The following is a 17,336-nucleotide window of genomic DNA, read 5'->3' as shown; positions in this document are numbered from 1 at the left end:
ACCCTTTCATGTACTGATCCATGTCACAGAGTCTCTGATGCTTCACTGCCCTTCCTCCTGGTCTCTGGTTATCGCTCTGCTGGTATATTCACTCTTTTACAAAAAGGGAGATAAGATAAGGTCTTGCTACATGGCCTAGACTGGAACTCATAATGCTGTTGCTTTAGCTTTCTAAGTGCTAGGATTACAGGCCTATACCACTGCATCTGGCTGCCTAGGGACTCTGAAAACTGTGTATTCTATCTTACTCCTTTTTTACTTTTGATAGTCCTGGGATTTGAACTCAGAGCTCTCTACTACTTAAGTTATGCTCCCAGCCCTAAGCACAATTTATCATTTTGTTGAGTACGGTCTCGCCCTGGCATTTAACAAAACTCAGTAGATGTCAGCTGAGGCAGTGAATCAATTACTTCCTGAGCAATAACTTTGACTAACACATCAAATTTCCTAACCTTTGTTTGTTTCTGGTGGTTTACTACAGGACAAGGCATGGTGTCACAAAGGCTGAGGAGTAATCAGGCTTGTGTGGAACTCCCTATGCATGTAGCAACTAAGAGAGTAAAACCAAATATTTCCATACTCATTTCCAAGTATTCATCGAAGAGTCCATAGGCGTTCATTGGCTGAAGGTTGTAGTCTTTTTCCCACTGTGGGAAATTCACTTTCCTCTCAGGCCCGTGTTCTTGTCGGACTTTCCTTCTAGTCCACCAATTCTGAATTAACCTGTGTGACAAGTTTGTTTCATTATATGTGAAAAAAAGAGAGACTGTTCATAAGATTTCAGTAACAAGAAAGAGGAGAACAAAATTCAGAGACATAGTTTATATATATATTCAGTCACAGGTCTATATTTCAGGCCTTTTGGCTTGCAGGTAGAATGTTGGAGGAACTTGTTTTAATCATTTGTGAAACGGTTTCACGTTCAGTGTTGCCTAGACTGTCGGAAAGAAAACTGAAAACAGTCTCAACTGACTTGTTACAATGGCAACTAATACCCTGATGATACACAGGTCTGGACTATATGCACCAGTTTAGGACCCAGGCGAATGTGGGCTCTGACGTGCATATTCTTACTTCAGAGGCAGCTTCCAAACAAGATGCTTCTTCTCTTGGCTTATGGTTGCCTGTAACTATACAACTTCATCTGCCTGCTTTGAGCCTCAGCCTGGCAGGGCCTCTGATACTCTTAAACTATGTCACACTGAGTGAGGCCAACATGTGGCTCTCAGCCACATTACGTTGGCTCATATGGGAGTGGGTTAGAAAATGGGTCAGGAAGCAGTAGATCTGTGCTCTGTAGGTAACAAGCAAAAAGAAAAAAGTTGAGGGCGACCCAGGAGTGGGAAAAGTAATTCAAAATGTGTTGGGGGCAGAGTAACGCCATGTCTAATAACAGAGAGAGAGAGAGAGAGAGAGAGAGAGAGAGAGAGAGAGAGAGAGAGAGAGAGAGAGAGAGAGAGAGAGAGAGAGAGATATCTTCCTGCCTTGTGGTGTCTCGTGCTCCTGGGTAAGAAGGTCGGGTGCAGGAGGACATTGGACCCCTTCCTCTCGCGGCTTGGCCTGGTCGGGGTGTGTTTTTCCCCATCCCCCTACTAGTAGAGGGGGACCGGGGGTGAAGGACCCCAACAAAAATGCATGGAATAAAGGGATGATTATCAAAGACTCTGCCTTCTTCAAAAGTTTGCTGGATTACTGGATGTTAAAATACAATGCCATGCCCTGGCTGGGCACTGGTGGTTCACATTTCAGGAGGATAAGATTTGAGGATGATGGTTCAAATCCAACCCAGGAAGAAAAGTCCTCATGAGATGTCCATCTCCAGTTAATCAGTAGAAAAGTGGAAATGGAGCTGTGGCTCAAAGTGGTAGAGCATGGGGCCGGGAGTTTGGCCTAATGGTAGAGTGGTTGCCTAGCATGCACAAAGACCTGGGTTCAATTTCTCGGTACCATAAACATAGAAAAAAGCCAGAAGTGGTGCTGAGGCTCAAGTGGTAGAGCTCTAGCCTTGAGAAAGTCCAAGGACAGTGCTCAGGCCCTGAGTTCAAGGCCCAGGACTGGCAAGAAAAAAAAATGGTAGAGTGTTAGTCTTGAGCAATAGAGCTCAGGGACAGTGCCCAGGCCCTGAGTTCAAGGCCCACAATCAAATAAATAATTGAATATATACATACATACATACATACATACATACATACATACATACCTATAGGGCCTTTGACATCTATGGCATCTTGTTTTATGCCTTCATGCAAAATATCATACTACTAACCTTTTATATGTTATTTATACAATGTATTATATTATAAATACTTGGAGTGAGATTTCAGAAATGAAATCCAAGAATCAACCACTCCTGACATGGCTTCTGACCGTCCCAAGAGGATTTCTTAGTGAGTCAGTTTTCAGGTAACTACTCTGGTGGAGTGGTTCTCCCTTCTCTAGAGGACCCAATTGACATGGAAACTAACAAGGTATAGGATTCAAGAAGACAATGGAATGTTGCTTATCAGAACTGAGCAAACAACAGCAGAATTTAAGTTTATTTTTACAAAGATGCTTATAGGCTTTGGTACAAAAAAGTGATCATCAAGTGATAATGTTTTTACTGGTTAATACATACATAGAAATGATCCTGTTTCGGTTTAACTCCAGATGGATCAAAGACCTCAAGGTAAAAGCAGATACACTGAAAACTTTATAAGAAGGAATAGGAGATACACTAAGATCTCCTTGGCACAGATCAAAACTTTCTTAATAAGGACCCAGAAACACAACAAATCAGAGAAAGTCTGGATAAGTGGGACTGCATTAAACTGCAGAGCTTCTGTATGGCAAAAGACATAGCTATCAAACTAGAAAGCCTACAGAGTGGGAGAAGATCTTACTAACCATACAACTGACAAAGGCCTCATATCTAAAAATATATCAACAGCTCAAAAAATTGAATCACTTCAAAACTAATCTCCAAAGAAACAACCATCCCATTAAAAGATGGGCCAAGGACTTAAAGAGAGTCTTCTCTGAAGAAGAAATAAGAACGGCCTATGGACACATGAAGAAATGCTCAACATCTCTGGCCATAAAAGAAATGCAAATCAAAACAACTCTAAGATTCCACCTCACTCCAGTTAGAATGGCCAGGATCAAGAAATCTAATAACAGATGCTGGAGGGGATGTGGCCAGGAGGGATCACTACTACACTGTTGGTGGGAGTGCAAACTTGTTCATCCACTATGGAAAGCAGTATGGCAGTGCCTCAAAAGGCTAAACATAGAGCTCCCCTATGACCCAGCAATTCCACTACTTGGCATTTACCCAATCATCCAGAAACAAAGACATACTAAATCCACTAGCACAACGATGTTCACTGAAGCACTATTTACCATAGCAAAGATATGGAACCAACCTAGATGTCCCTCAGTTGATGAGTGGATCAACAAGATGTGGTATTTGTACACAATGGAATTCTATGCTGCTGTCAGAAAGAATGACATTGCCCCATTTGTTAGGAAATGAAAAGACTTAGAAAAAATCATACTAAGTGAAGTAAGCCAGACTCAAAGGAACTTAGGCTCAATGGTTTCCCTCACTTGTCATAATCAGTAGAAACCTTGGGCTCTCCTAGCAGAGATTTACAATAGAGCAAAACCTTGATACAAAAGGCCATATGGTATGTTGCTAAATGAAAGGACCTCCAGGATATAGAATCAAAAGCCATATAATGAGTGATTTTTGTCCTTAATGTACTATGTTATCTCTTCTGCTGTCCCTTGGGTATCTCATATTATTACGGTATTTTGCCTTGTTATCTGATATATTATATATGCATATTTGGTTATTTGAAATCGGATAGGGAAGGGGGGAAAACAAAATGAGGGGTGGAGGTGGGGGGAGGGTAATGGGGACCAAGACATGAGAAAGGGTTTCAATGTATGTGAAGTAATGCACCTTCTATCTGGTGAATATAATGTAACCCTTCTATTAATTATAATCAAAATATATTTTTAAAAAAGGAAAAATGAAAGAAATGATCGTGCTTCTTTCATGAATCTCTGATATTTTCCCCTCTCCATAAATTCTTTTGATTTTATAATCTGAATTTAGGATAGTTATTTAAAATTTTCTTTTAATGATTATTCTGCTTTATCACAGAAGTGGGAGAGTGAAGATTTCATTAAGAAATACATAGCTAGAGGTTAGCAATCCCAGAGTCCAATGAATCAGTCATCATTTAAAGCAGCTTGCAAGCAAATACCCAGTATTTAGGGGCCCATGGAGACTTTATATAATATATTCACTTTAACTCATGTGACCTGTGCAAAACTTTTCAATGCTTCATCATTTTTGTAGTTTGTCTATAGAGGTAGATGCACTAGCTCAATTGCTGAGTTTGCATGGTTTATCATACTTGACATATCCAGAAATGCCCATACTAAGTAGCCGCCCTTCCTCACAATGACAGATATTGGAAGTACTTACGGGTAGCCAAGTTCCATGAAATTATTCCAGGTCTGCTTTAGCACCATTATAATACCCATTTGCATACAGAGATCAATAAGGCATCCACTAGGGTGGCACTGCAAGGTAAGTAAACACAGAAATTCAAGAATGAACTGACAGGAAGCCAGGGTGACTGGTTCCTAATTGGCACCCTAAGACTGTTGCCTGTGAAGTCTCTAGGAAACAAGGGTGGAGGGAGAATACTGACCTCTTCCAGTCTCCACCGGTTTATCAGCCTCAAGTAAGCACCTGGGTGTCCTGTAAATCTTCAACACACAGAGAAATAAGCCATTAGCATTCTGTAGGTGAAAGCTTCCAGTGATCATTGTTTTATATTTAATTTAGTACATCCACTGAAATAAATTCACAGGGCCAGTTAGGTATGGGGTCTGAAGGAATGAGGAAACCTTCCAGAGCTGTTATAACATCAGCTTCCATCGTAACTTCACCTCTTTTTGCACCTGAGTCTGGGTCTCATGCCTATACAAGAAGGTAGCTGAAAGTAGGGGTAAACTAACATGGGGTAGCCCAAAATGAAGCAAGTTCTCCAGGCCTGGCTTTGGGGAAGAGGGAGAGACATCTTGACAGGAAAGAGGGTAGAAATGGAAGGCCAAGGACACTGGGGAACTTTACACACAGCAGTTAAGAGCATATGGGAGGGATTTCCTGTTTCCTGGTACTGGCCCATGAATTCCATCCTCTCTGGAAGCTTTTCAGAGATGTTTCTACACAGTGGGTTTCCAGTCCACGTATGTGAACTATTTACCTTAGTCACGAAAGGGGCACAGGTGCTTCACACTACATAAGGGTAATTTTTGCAAATAAGAGTTAGTTGCTCTTCCATTTGTACATTTTGTGCACATCACCTAAAGGATGGGCTTCTCTGCATCCCTGGATAGTGATTTCTCCACCCTTGCCTGGCCCCAGGGAGGTCTAGATGGGTCCAGTTCTTACCTTCCTAGGAAGAATGCAATGTAAAACGTGGAGCTGTTCAGATTGACAAACTGAAAAAGAAACATTTTCAGGGTGAAGCTGTTCTCCCACTCGGACTCCGTGCGTGGCTGTTCTGTGGGGTAAAGGGGAGCAGAGATTGAGGGAACAGATCTGACTCTCTCTATTTCCTCTCCACTTCCCTGAACATTGGGCGGAATTAGAGGTATCCTTAGAAGGCACAGGAGACATCTTTGCCTTTGAGAGCATATGATGGAAAGGGCCACAAGTGGATGGATTCTCAAGTGCACAGAGCAGCTCCAGCAAGAGTTGGGTGACAAGAGACAAGGGATGTAAGTGAAGGAATGGGATAGCCAGATTATTTCCCTGCCTACAAGAATCCCAGAGTATTTAGAGCAGACACAGCCAGGATGAAGGGAGCTCATTTCCAGCCCTGGCTCTAGGCCATAGCTTCACCGTGTCCTCTTGGTTTCTTTTGGTGGGATGGGGTCTATTCCTTCTCAGCTTTGAAGGAATCCTTGGCCATGCCTCCCAGCTGTAGAATTATGCCAATCTTATAACATTAGAAGGATGTGATTCTTACACCTTTACTCTATCCACCATTTTCCTTTCTCACAAACACTACGGGAATGATCTTGCCTTTAGAGCATCTCCTACAAATCTCCTTCTAGGTTGTTCAATTCCTGGACCTCAGTCAGGGACCAGTTTCCCATTCCATCATATTTCAATTTCCATAAAGCAAATCCTCTTTACATGCTGTGATGTGAAGGGAAGTTATGGATGGGGTTTCCCTCCGAGTCAAACCTCCAGCTTGAAATTTCACATCAGAGGCACGTGGCTATCCCTAGGAGCTGAATCCCCACCTCACACTTGGCCAGAGGGAATGTATTTAATGCAATACCACTTTCTCTGTTTTCATATTCCCAGAGTTTCTAATCATTTACTTAACATTCTGCCACATCAATTCTTTTTCCATAAACTGTAATACAATGCTTTTGGGAAGTTTATATGAGAAGGACATGGAAAAAGAAACAGAATCTGATGTAAAGTGGTTTACCTGTCAATTTCAGAGCAAGGCTGTACTATATAGATGCAGGAAGAGGCTGTGAAGGCATCTCATTTTTTATTTCTGGGACTTGAACTCAGGGCTGGGTAGGTGCTTTACATTTGAGCCAGGTTCTTGCAAATGACCACTTTCTAACAGATGCTGCACACTTCGTACCCATATACCTTTGTGATGCTATTTTATGTATGTGTATGAGGAGAAATTCTATTGGAAACGATTAGTTCACGGGGCTGGGAAGGTGGTTTAGTGGCAGAGTGCTTTCCTAGCATCCATGAGGTGCTGGGTTCAATTCCTCAGTACCCCCCCCCCACACACAAATAAAACAAAACCAAATTATGAGTTTGTGACAGATCATGTTTGTGACTGGTTTTAAAGGTCTAGGTAGAAAAGATCCTTCAATTATTAGACAGTTAAAATATCCTCTCTAGGGCAAAAGAGAAAATTGTTGCATGTAATTCTAAGTAAAAGATACATTTATGTTCAGCAATGTTTGAGAAAGGAATCGTTGGAAATTTACTTTCTGGATCATATTTTTTTCTTTGACTGCCATGGGACTTGAACTCAGGGCTTGGGTGCTATTCCTGAGCTTTTCTGCTCAAGGCTGGTGCTCTATCACTTGAACTGTATACAGCTTCATTTCCAGATTTTTGGTGGTTGGTTGAAGATAAAGCGTTTTATGGACTTTCATGCCTGGGCTGGCTTTGAACTGTCATTCTCAGATTTCAGCCTCCTGAGTAGCTAGGATGACAGGCATGAACTATTGATTCCAGGCTACGACCATACTGTTTTATGTACAATAAGAAGTTTTACTTACCTAAGTTTGTCAGAAGCAGTGCAACTTTTTCATAAAGCTGTAAAATAAATTTCAGAGATTCAACAAATGACCTGTGGATGTTCTAAAAATCTATAATTACAAAGGACATAGGCAATCTCTTTCTCAAGGCTAGAGCTCTACCACCTGAGCCACAACACCACAATACCACTTCCGGTTTTTTCAAGCACTCTACCACTACGCCAAACTCCCAGCTCCATGGGCATCGTGTTTTCAAGTCTCAGCACCTCAAATGCAAATTCGCTAAGGCTGCTTCTACAGGAAGGTTTTGTAAACTTAATGTTTATGAAGTGCTGTAAATTCTATATGATAGCATTCACAGATGCTAGAGTAAACAGATGTTCTTGGTAGTTCTAGGAGCTTATGGGGCTTTGCTCTTCCATAGGTGCACTGGCTATATCCCCAATTCACTCAGCCATCTGGTAAAGGAATTGTCCTAAGAGTGAGGGGTATGTGTGCGTGCACAAGGCGTGTGTGTGTGTGCGTGTGTGTGTGTGTGTGTGTGTGTGTGTGTGTGTGTGTGTGTGTGTTGTATACAAAGGAAAATCCAACTGCAGGAGATTGAGAAAAAATTGCTTAATTTGACCATGTAAAGACTAAGATCAAATTTTGATCAAAGTAGTTACAACACACTGCTTAAAATTCTCCAGACTAGAATTACAGCTTTATATCCCAGCAAAATATAGAATTGGGTATATAACCTCACCTCTTTTTTTAGGCTACATCCTTTCTTTATAGGAGCTGGGTATTGGGCTGACTGATCTGATGGCCCTTCTGAACCTCCGGATTCTCTTATTTTAGATTTCTGCTAACTGTAGACACAGGTGAAACACTTGACTATTTGTTATATTGAAGTATAGTCTTTTCTACATAATGATAGGATTTATACGGCCATCAGATGATGAATAGAAAATTGAGACTTTTAGGTTCCAAGAGAATTGAAAAAGATTGGTGTGAAATTCAGCAATAAACTCTGGTAGATACTACTCATTCTCATCTGGTCATAAAACATGTAATTATATTTTAATATAACAGGAACATTGTATCATTCAAATTAATTATATAATTCTCAAGGACCATTTGATTTAGCTGGTGAGATAATCTTTTATTTAACTGTATTTTATTGTCGGGGTGATGTATAGAGGGGTTTGTTATACTCATTAGGTAGTGGGTACAACATTAGTTCTTGAACACTGATACTCTTTCCCCTGTTTTTCTCCTACTTTCCCTGTCCCCACAATAATCTTTTTTTAAAAAGTAAGATTTTTGGCTAGGCGCTGGTCCTCGCACAATTTGTTATGAAAACGATCAAGTTCTCATCAGGCAATTGAGACAGAAACCAGGATAGATAATTCTGATAGGGCAAGATGAAAAACCTTAATTTCCAAGCTTGAGATAATAAATTCTGCTGTTTTTCTCTTGCTAAGTTGAAGCCCTTTATCATAATAGGATATTCCTTGTTTGTTTTATTGCTTTTAATTCAAACTCTGCTTTATCTGATATAAGTATGGCTACTTCTGTTGTCTTTTGGATTCCATTTACATTAAATAGCTTATCCTCTTCCTTAATTTACATGGATAGGCTTATCCATGTCCTTATAGGAGAAGAGTATTTGTATAAGCAACTTAAAGCGGGAATCTTTAAACTTTCAATATGTGTGAGCTCATTCTGATATAAGTGACATTTTCTCATTTTCTTATTTTTTGAACAAGACTGTAGTCTCTCTGTTTACTATAACTGCCTGATTCAACTGGCATCACTGAACAAAAGGGAGGGTAATAACTTTTACTTTCCTTTTTGGATATCTCCTGGGTTGGTCTACTTAGCTTACAACTCCCATACTGAGATGTTCTTTGGCTACTGGTGAAACAAAACAGCATTGAAACAACATGAAAGAGAGCAAATTAACTATTCAATCTATCTTTGAAGCATGTATTTTGCAAGACATGGCATAAAATGCAAACAAATACGTCAATAAGAAGCATTAAGAATGTTTTTGTTAAGATCTGGAGAACTTCTGTAGAATAATATGCATCTTGTTTTTAATGCATATACTACAGAAAAGTCAATACAATCACTGAGTCTAGAAAACAGGTATCCCACATAGATTCAGGACTGGATTAACCCCGGCAAAGAGTCAGAAACAGGATATATGATTTATAATAATGTTATTTTAAAATACTCTTCAATGGGTATACATTAATTAGCATAGCTCCCAAAGTTTTTATACTCAGTTAATTTAAAAGTATTAATAATTCATGCCTGAATATTGTTAATTTTTCAACTCTTAATGTCCTTATTGCTCAAAATTCTAAGTAATTGTAAAACAATTTTATAGCTTTAAAAATAAAATCTACATTACTGGGTCATGAGTGGAGATTTTAGTTCTGAGCCATTCAAAGCTGCATTAGAGTCATTAGTCTGCCATCTGTTTTTCTAAGTATAAATAGTTATTTTTTATATTCTGATGAAAACTGGTCCAAACTATATTCCACACTTGGTTACCCTCATAATGTAACTCTGGAGCCTCAGGGCACAGGACAGAACCATAAATGTGTGTGCTGGGATGGGAATGTGGTAGAGCGAGTGCCCAGGATAGCAAAGCAAAGGCCCCTGCACAGAAGGGTTCCAGCTGAGGCCATTTCCTTTTGTTTTGTTTTAATGGTGATTTTCTTATTTTTCTTTTCCAGCTATGACTTAATCATTTTCTGTTCTCATAAGTAGTCTTGACTTAAGACTCTTACTCTAGTTTAATATTAGCTGGGGAATCAGAGAATGGAAAGCATTCACAATGTATTTTAAATGAAAATCTAACCCAAAGAGGATTCCTACAAACAATACATGCTAGTCAGAGTGGTGAACTCAACCACATCTACTTTGGCTTCTCTGAAATTTTTGTTGGGTAAAATCTATAAAATATTTAGCTGTCTAGCTCTAGGCACGCAGCAGGTGTTCTATAAAGCCAGTAGCTAGTGGGTAATTAATTATCTTACACATTCCCCTCTTCGTGTCAGTTGATTTCATCTTTTCTCATCTGTGTCTCTTAAACTGCCAGAGCAGTGGACTCCAGTTAAATGAAGTCTCACTCAGTCTATATCAGCCCCTGCTTAATATGTATGGACAGATATCTAGTTATAAAATCTCTGAATGCACACACATTTGCTTCTTTAAAATATGTATAAATTAAAATATATTGTTATTATTATTAGTAGTAGTGGTGGTGATGGGGATCAAATACCAGGCCTTTTTACATGTTCAATGGAAATTCTACTACTGGGATACATCTCCAGCCTAAAATTAAATTGCAGCCAAACACGACAATAAAAATACAGTAAGCAGGAATTTACTGTATACCATACCATACTATTTGGGTAGAACCTTTCAAGCATCTGGCTGTTTCCTTATTTGTTTGTTTTGTTTTTGTCTTTTTTTTTTTTTAGCTCAAGGGTGCTATTCTAACTACTTGAGCTATGGAGATTTGCTGGCTAATTGGAGATAAGCTCTCTTAGTCTCTAATCCTCTAGATATGAGCCATCTGAGTAGCTGGAATTAAAGGCGTGAGCTCCCAACCTCCAGTTTGTTTGGGTCATCTTCGCATGAATCATTGTGCTTCTGTCTATGTATTCCATAGACATGAAGACCATATTGGGGCAGGGGAGAGGAGGGTCAGGCAGTGCTAAGCGTCATCTATTTCAGCTTTCACATGGCCAAACAAACACCCCATTACATCTGTCCCATCAAAACGATTAGCAATTGTTCTTTCCTCTCACCCCCTCTCTTCCTCTCTTTTTTTTGAAACAACTTCTAATTTTGGAACTTTTCTTTTCAAAAATAATAAAAAGCCGCTGTGTGTTTTACCACTATTAGTCATTTATTATTCATCTATTTTTATAGGCACTATTTTTTATTTTGTATGTTTGTATCACCCATATTTCATTAGTTTCATGACTACCAGCTCACCTAAGAATCATAACTTAAAAGTCTGTTGTGGTTGGGTAGGTTGAATTGTCTTGGGAATCACTCAGGGTTTTGGTGGAATTCAGCTTTGAAGGGGTAAGACATGACAATCTAAACCAATAATACTACTGTATTGATAGCAGTATTAAACTACTTGGCTTGTAGAAAGTCCTAGTCTTGTAATCATAGGAACATGATAGCGTATGGGCTAGATTTAAGATAGACACAGTAAGGATGAGGAGAACTGTAACTGCTTGGCTATTAGAGCTGGGTCCTCTAAACACCTTGTTTGGTCGTTTAATCATATTTTTCTTTTGTCTTTTTTTTTTTTTTTGGTGTTAAGGACTAAACCCAGGATATTGCACTTGCTAGGCAAGCCCAGCCCCTAAATACTTTTTTTTGGCTAGTTCTCTACCACTTTGAGTAACAGCACTACTTTGGGTTTTCTGGGAGTTAACTGGAGATAAGAGTTTCACGGTCTTTTGTGCGTGTGCTGGCTTTGAACTGCAATCCTCAGATCTCAGCCTTCGGGGTTGCTAGGGTTATAGGTGTGAGTCCCCGGTGCCTGGCTTCCTAAATACATTCTTGATCCATGTTACCCTAACAGGAAGTCCAGTGTTAACTTTCTAGAGCACCAGCAAACTAAGGTTCAGAGAGCTTTGCCCGGTCATACTCTGCAGATAATCCTGGAGCCAGCTTTGAACAAAGCCTTTTACATCCCAGGCTGGAGCGTGTCTTCACGCCAGCCCTACATCCTAGGGTCTTTCTAGCAACAGAAGAGAACTGTCAGGGCAGCCTATATTCTTCCACCCTCTTGGCTAGTTACCTTCCAGCTCACTTACCACATTCAGCAACATAATGATACAAAAATTGATACACACGGCAGTCCCCGTGGTGGCGACCTGAGAGTTATTCCTGATTAATGCCCACTTAAAGGCAGCAAACGTGCTGACAGTCACCACCCGGTAAATGACGATCCCAAACACGGCAGCAATCACCACGCAGATCTGAAAGGGAAGACAGGGCAGACGCAGTCAGCCCCTGTGGGAGATATCCCGCACAGGTCATTCATGCTTCTGAAAACAGTCTGGTGACAAAAAAGAAAAATAAAGCAAGGCTGGTACTGAGTCACTAAGACCTCACACCCCGAGGAAATGCCACCTTTATTTTATGGTGATACTATCTCGTGTATGTATTTTCTTTCTGTTCCCTGCTGGTCCTGGGGCTTGAACTCAGGGCCTGGGTGCGGTCCCTGAGTCTCTTTGTGCTCAAGGCTAGCGCTCTACCACTTGAGTTACAGCACCACTTCCTGCTTTTTCTAAGTAGTTTGATGGAGAGAAGACTCTCACAGACTTTTCAGCCCTGACTGGCTTTGAACTGTGATCCTCCTGAGTAGCTAGAACGACAGGTGTGAGCCACATGTGCCTGGCTTTTGTGTGTCTTTTCTTTGTCCTCAAACAGAAAAATCACATTGCTTTCAAAGCTGAGCATCTATCTAAGTTGTGTAATAACACTGTTGTAAGGAGAATAGTCAATGGAACAGGTCAACAAATACTTTAGGACTTGTCATGGTTCTGTTTATAATGGCTTATAATTTATCTTTTGATTAACATCTGCTTAAAAAAACCATAACACTTGCAAGACTTTTACATTCCATTTAGGAAACCATTTCTCTGCTCTCTGCTCTCTGAGGATCTTGTACCTTTTCTCATTGTTTCGAATGTGCTAAGATCCCTAGTGTTCAAGATTATTTACTTTCATTCTACCGTCTGCCCTCTTCACCCCAGTGCACACATGTACACATGGCCTAGTTAACTATCTTCACTTCTGAGTTCAAGCACCATGCAGTCTCTATTTGTCTATCATAGTTTTGACAGCACGTTGGCCTGACTTCAAGTGTATGGCTTCTGCTTAGTCATCTGTTATTGAACAAACCAAGTATGTGACAGGCACGTGACATCTTCCTTGCCATCGACATACATAGGCTGTGTATTGAGAATAAATCTATCTCTATGAAATAATGGGGATCTGGGACCTCAAAAAGTTTTGTAACTTTCATTAAGTGACTTTTATAATTATCTTGGAGATCTTAATCTTCTGAATCTTTAGAAGCTGAATGATAAAATCCAGAGCCTTTAAGATGGCCTCTTTGCAGTATGTTTTATACAAAATTTTGTTTTTTGCTTACTTCTACAGTTGATACATTCTAAAATGTGAGTATAAGACCTAGCTAGAACTAGCTCAAATAATACTGACTAATAATATTTACAAATAAATACATAAAATTTGCAATAGTAAAACAAAGAAGCAAAAACCTACCTACATTTTTTTGTTTTGTTATTGTTGGGCATGGAGCTTAAACTCTGGGTCTGGACATTGTACTTGAGCTCTTCAGCTCCAGGTTAGCGCTGTACCATTTTGAGCCACAGCACCACTTTCCAGTTTTCTGGTGGTTAACTGTAGATAAGCACCTCACGGACTTTTGTGCCAGGGCTGGCTTTGAACTGCAATCCTCAATCTCAGCCTCCTGAGTAGCCAGGACTACAGGCATGAACCACCAATGCCTTGCCCTGCCTACATCTTAATCTTAGAATCTGTTGCTAGGGAGTTAGGCTAAATCCATACTGATGGTCAGATGTGGATGGAGATAAGGTGGGGGAGTCAGAGAATGGAGCAGAGTCTTGGCTCAGCTGTTATTCAGTGGCGTGACCTTGGGCACGCTATTCTCTCCATGCTTTAGCCTCCTGTGCTGCACGCTCCCCATCTGTATACTGGGAAAGCCTAATCTAAGTTTCTAGGTCTTCTGTGAGAAACAGGTATGGCACATGTAGAAGGAAGAGCATGGCACACAATTACTTATACCATGGAGTGTTGTAAGGGTATGGAGGGGTATGGGTTTCAATCCCAACAGCCAAACAAAGGACTGCAGATACATCTCATGTTCCTTCAGTTCTTCAATGACAGAAAGAAGGAGAATGCCTATGCTTGTAGGAGTCTTGTCCTTCCCATGGCAGTAGTCTGGGAGCATGTATTTACATACCGGCCATCCTAACTGTCTCATATTGTTCTGAGATTCCACTCCTGAAAAATTTGGTGGTGTCTTGTTCAGAAATCAATAGAATTTGGTTGCAAACTTTCTAGGAAAACACAACAGCTCTGCTAGTAGCTGGTGTTTTTCAAACAGATATAATCATTAGGAAGTCAGGAAATCAATTCTACGAGGTGCAATCTGGCATTAAAAACCAGTCTATAAACGAAAGAATCAGAATTGGCCATGTTATAAAGATGGTTGTGGGGCTGGTGGCTCATGCCTGAAATCCTAGCTACTCAGGGGGATGAAATTTGAGGATTGTGCTTTGAAATTAGCTTAGGCAGGCAAGTCCATGAGACTCTTACCTCCAATTAACCATCAGAAAACTGGAAACGACACTATGGCTCTAAGTGGTATAGCACTAGCCTTGAGCAAAAGAGCTCAGGGACAGAGCCCAGGCCCTGAGTTCAAGACCCACAACTGCCAAAAAAAGAGATATGCATTTTTTCAATAATTACTTTCTGCTTTGTACATCTACTTGCATAGTATATACTGGATTATGACAAATGATTGATTTCTTATTTTCAAGTATGGAAAATATTTGAGACCTGTTACTCTATATTCTATTTCATATTTTCAGCAGCTCTTTTCAGCAGGCCATACTAGGGAATGACTAGAATGGAAGGTCTGAGCTCTTGGTAGTGGATCCTTGGCTACCCCACTGACCTTTCAGTCTCAGTTGCTCCACATTTAATATGAGAATAGCGGTACTACCCAGGACCACTAGGTGGAGATGTGAGGATTAACTAACATAGGGTCTAAAACTTTTTATAGAATTATGCAAATACCTGATAGGGTTAATGTTACGACCATTCTATGGATCCATACTTTATGCAATTAAAGAGTAGGTTGGTTTGTTTTTTTTTTTTTGGCCAGGCGTGGGGCTTGAACTCAGGGCTTGAGCACTGACCTTGGACTTTTCTCAAGACCAGAGCTCTACCACTTGAGCCACAGCACCATTTCCAGCTTTTTTTCTCTGTATGTGGTACTGAGGAATCAAACCCAGGCCTTCATGCATGCTAGGCAAGCACTCTACCACTAGGCAAAACTCTCAGCCCTTAAAGAGTAGTTTTTAAAGTTTCAAACCATAAAAAATATTCCAGACGCAGAAACGATAAGTCTGCTGCATTTATCAGCAAAGGCTTGATAAGGTTCTGGCTTTCCCGAAATGGGATTCATCCGCTCTTTCTTGGAATACTTGGCTTCAAACTGGGGTCGTATTTCTTCCTAAGGAACAAGCAGAGACATTTTGAGACTCTGAAGAGGTTTGCCCAGTTAGGAAATAACCTTCTACAACCCCATGAAACAGAGTCAACTACTGGCCCCACTCAGCAGTCAACCCAGTCTAGAGATCCAGGTTTAAGCGCTTGGAAATCGATCACTTGAATAATAGATACAGGATGAAAAGGTTGCTGAGAATGGGAAGGCTAAGGTGCTGAATTTCTTCTCATGGGCTGTTGTACAGCTTACCATATGTTTATAACCCACCTACATGAAGTACTGTAACCTTACCACTACCGCCCATAGGTGTTTTCTTTTCAGCTTTTGAAAACTGATATAATTCTAAGCCTCTTAATATCTGGGTATTCTATTGGGTACTAGGGTATCCATAGAAATATTTCTTTGGCATCATACTTTTAGGAGGTTGGTCTCCACATAACCAGAGCTCTAAAATGAACAACTTCTTCCTACTAAAGCAATTATAATATGCTATTTAAGAAAGAGAAAGAGTGGGCAAGAACAGCAATAATACTTAATGTATATACATGAAAATGGATGGGTGGGAGTTGGGACAGATGGGAGAGAATGATGGAAGGGTGACACTGTGCAAGATGCATTGTACTCAGAAGCTTATGTGTTAAACTGAAACCTCTGCACAATTTCCTAAAGACAATAGTAAAAATAAAAATTTTAAGAAAGAAGGCTAGGAAAGATGGCACTACCAAAGCTGGTTCTTCTACTCATAAGTAAACTGTCTCAAAGTATTGCCTTAAGATACTTCTGGGGTTGTGGAAGCAGCTTAGGGGAAGAGCCCTATTTGCATAGCATTCCTGAGGCCTTGAGTTTGAGCACCTTGTCTACTGAAACAAATTCTGCTGGATTTTTTGGTCCAGCTTCAAGCTTCCTAAGAAGACAAGTACTGAAAATGTTACTGAGTAAACCTGAGTGCTGGCACACATATGAGAGCGATGGCTCCAGGAAGGTATTTCTTGGGAATCTTCTTTTAAACCACTCCTGAGGTAAACTATACAAACCTCCTCTTCTTCCCAGTCTATCAAATCCCAGTCATAAGCAATCACAGCTCGACGTCTTTTCCAAAATTCTAGGAAAACTGTCGCTGGAACAGGCAGGGAAAGAAAAAGACATTTCAGAGTCAAGTAAAGCAATGCTATTAACAGTGAAGCCATTGCAGTGAATGACAGTTAAGTATCCCTGACTGTCAGAATCCCAAGCTAATCTTCACTAAACAAAGACCAGTTTCTGAGAATTGTTAAGCTTGAGTTAAATGTAATGAAACATTAGAGACTTCACTTAGAATTAAATTAAGCTGGTTGGTAAGTTGAGGCCTAACAGACTTATTTGGGGGAAAAAGCTTCTGTGAGATAAAAATATAGCAAAGTTGGTTAAAATTATATTTCCTTATTGGTAGGGTATAATTTAAAAAAAACAGGCAAGAAGGGACAGAAAATAAAAAACAAAGACCAAAACAAAAGTGTCTGTCTGTCTGTCTATCTATCTTCTATTCTGTCTATGTATTTACATACTTTTCCACCTACTTACCTGTCTGTCTGTCTGTCTGTCTGTGTTTGTCTGTCTATCTAGCATTATCAGCATCAATCTGCCTCTATCTAACTTCTATCATATTATTTGCTTAAATATATTATACTGCGCTCAGCTAAACTATTCCTTCCTTAAACTTACAAGAAATTAAAAGATGTTT

At 40.1% G+C, this 17,336-nt stretch overlaps 1 protein-coding gene across 4 annotated transcripts in view; it reads right to left on the bottom strand.

Annotated features, from left to right (window-relative positions):
• Ano4 (anoctamin 4) overlaps positions 1–17,336 on the bottom strand; it is a 262,002-nt gene that overhangs the window by 31,282 nt on the left and 213,384 nt on the right. For all 4 annotated transcript variants that reach the window (XM_090328490.1, XM_090328489.1, XM_090328491.1 and 1 more), the window contains 8 exons: positions 16,651–16,733; positions 15,482–15,622; positions 12,147–12,311; positions 7,330–7,366; positions 5,453–5,564; positions 4,707–4,764; positions 4,478–4,575; positions 581–723 (listed from right to left, as the gene is read on the bottom strand). In XM_090328490.1, the coding sequence (XP_090184616.1) occupies positions 581–723; positions 4,478–4,575; positions 4,707–4,764; positions 5,453–5,564; positions 7,330–7,366; positions 12,147–12,311; positions 15,482–15,622; positions 16,651–16,733 (837 nt within the window). The remainder of the gene's footprint in view (positions 1–580; positions 724–4,477; positions 4,576–4,706; positions 4,765–5,452; positions 5,565–7,329; positions 7,367–12,146; positions 12,312–15,481; positions 15,623–16,650; positions 16,734–17,336) is intronic.

Source organism: Megascapheus bottae, chromosome 2 (assembly GCF_031878675.1).
Source record: "Megascapheus bottae isolate mThoBot1 chromosome 2, mThoBot2.hap1, whole genome shotgun sequence".
Taxonomy (NCBI): domain Eukaryota; kingdom Metazoa; phylum Chordata; class Mammalia; order Rodentia; family Geomyidae; genus Megascapheus; species Megascapheus bottae.
The sequence above is the reverse complement of the archived record's forward strand: the minus strand, read 5'-3'. Positions and strand labels throughout refer to the sequence as shown.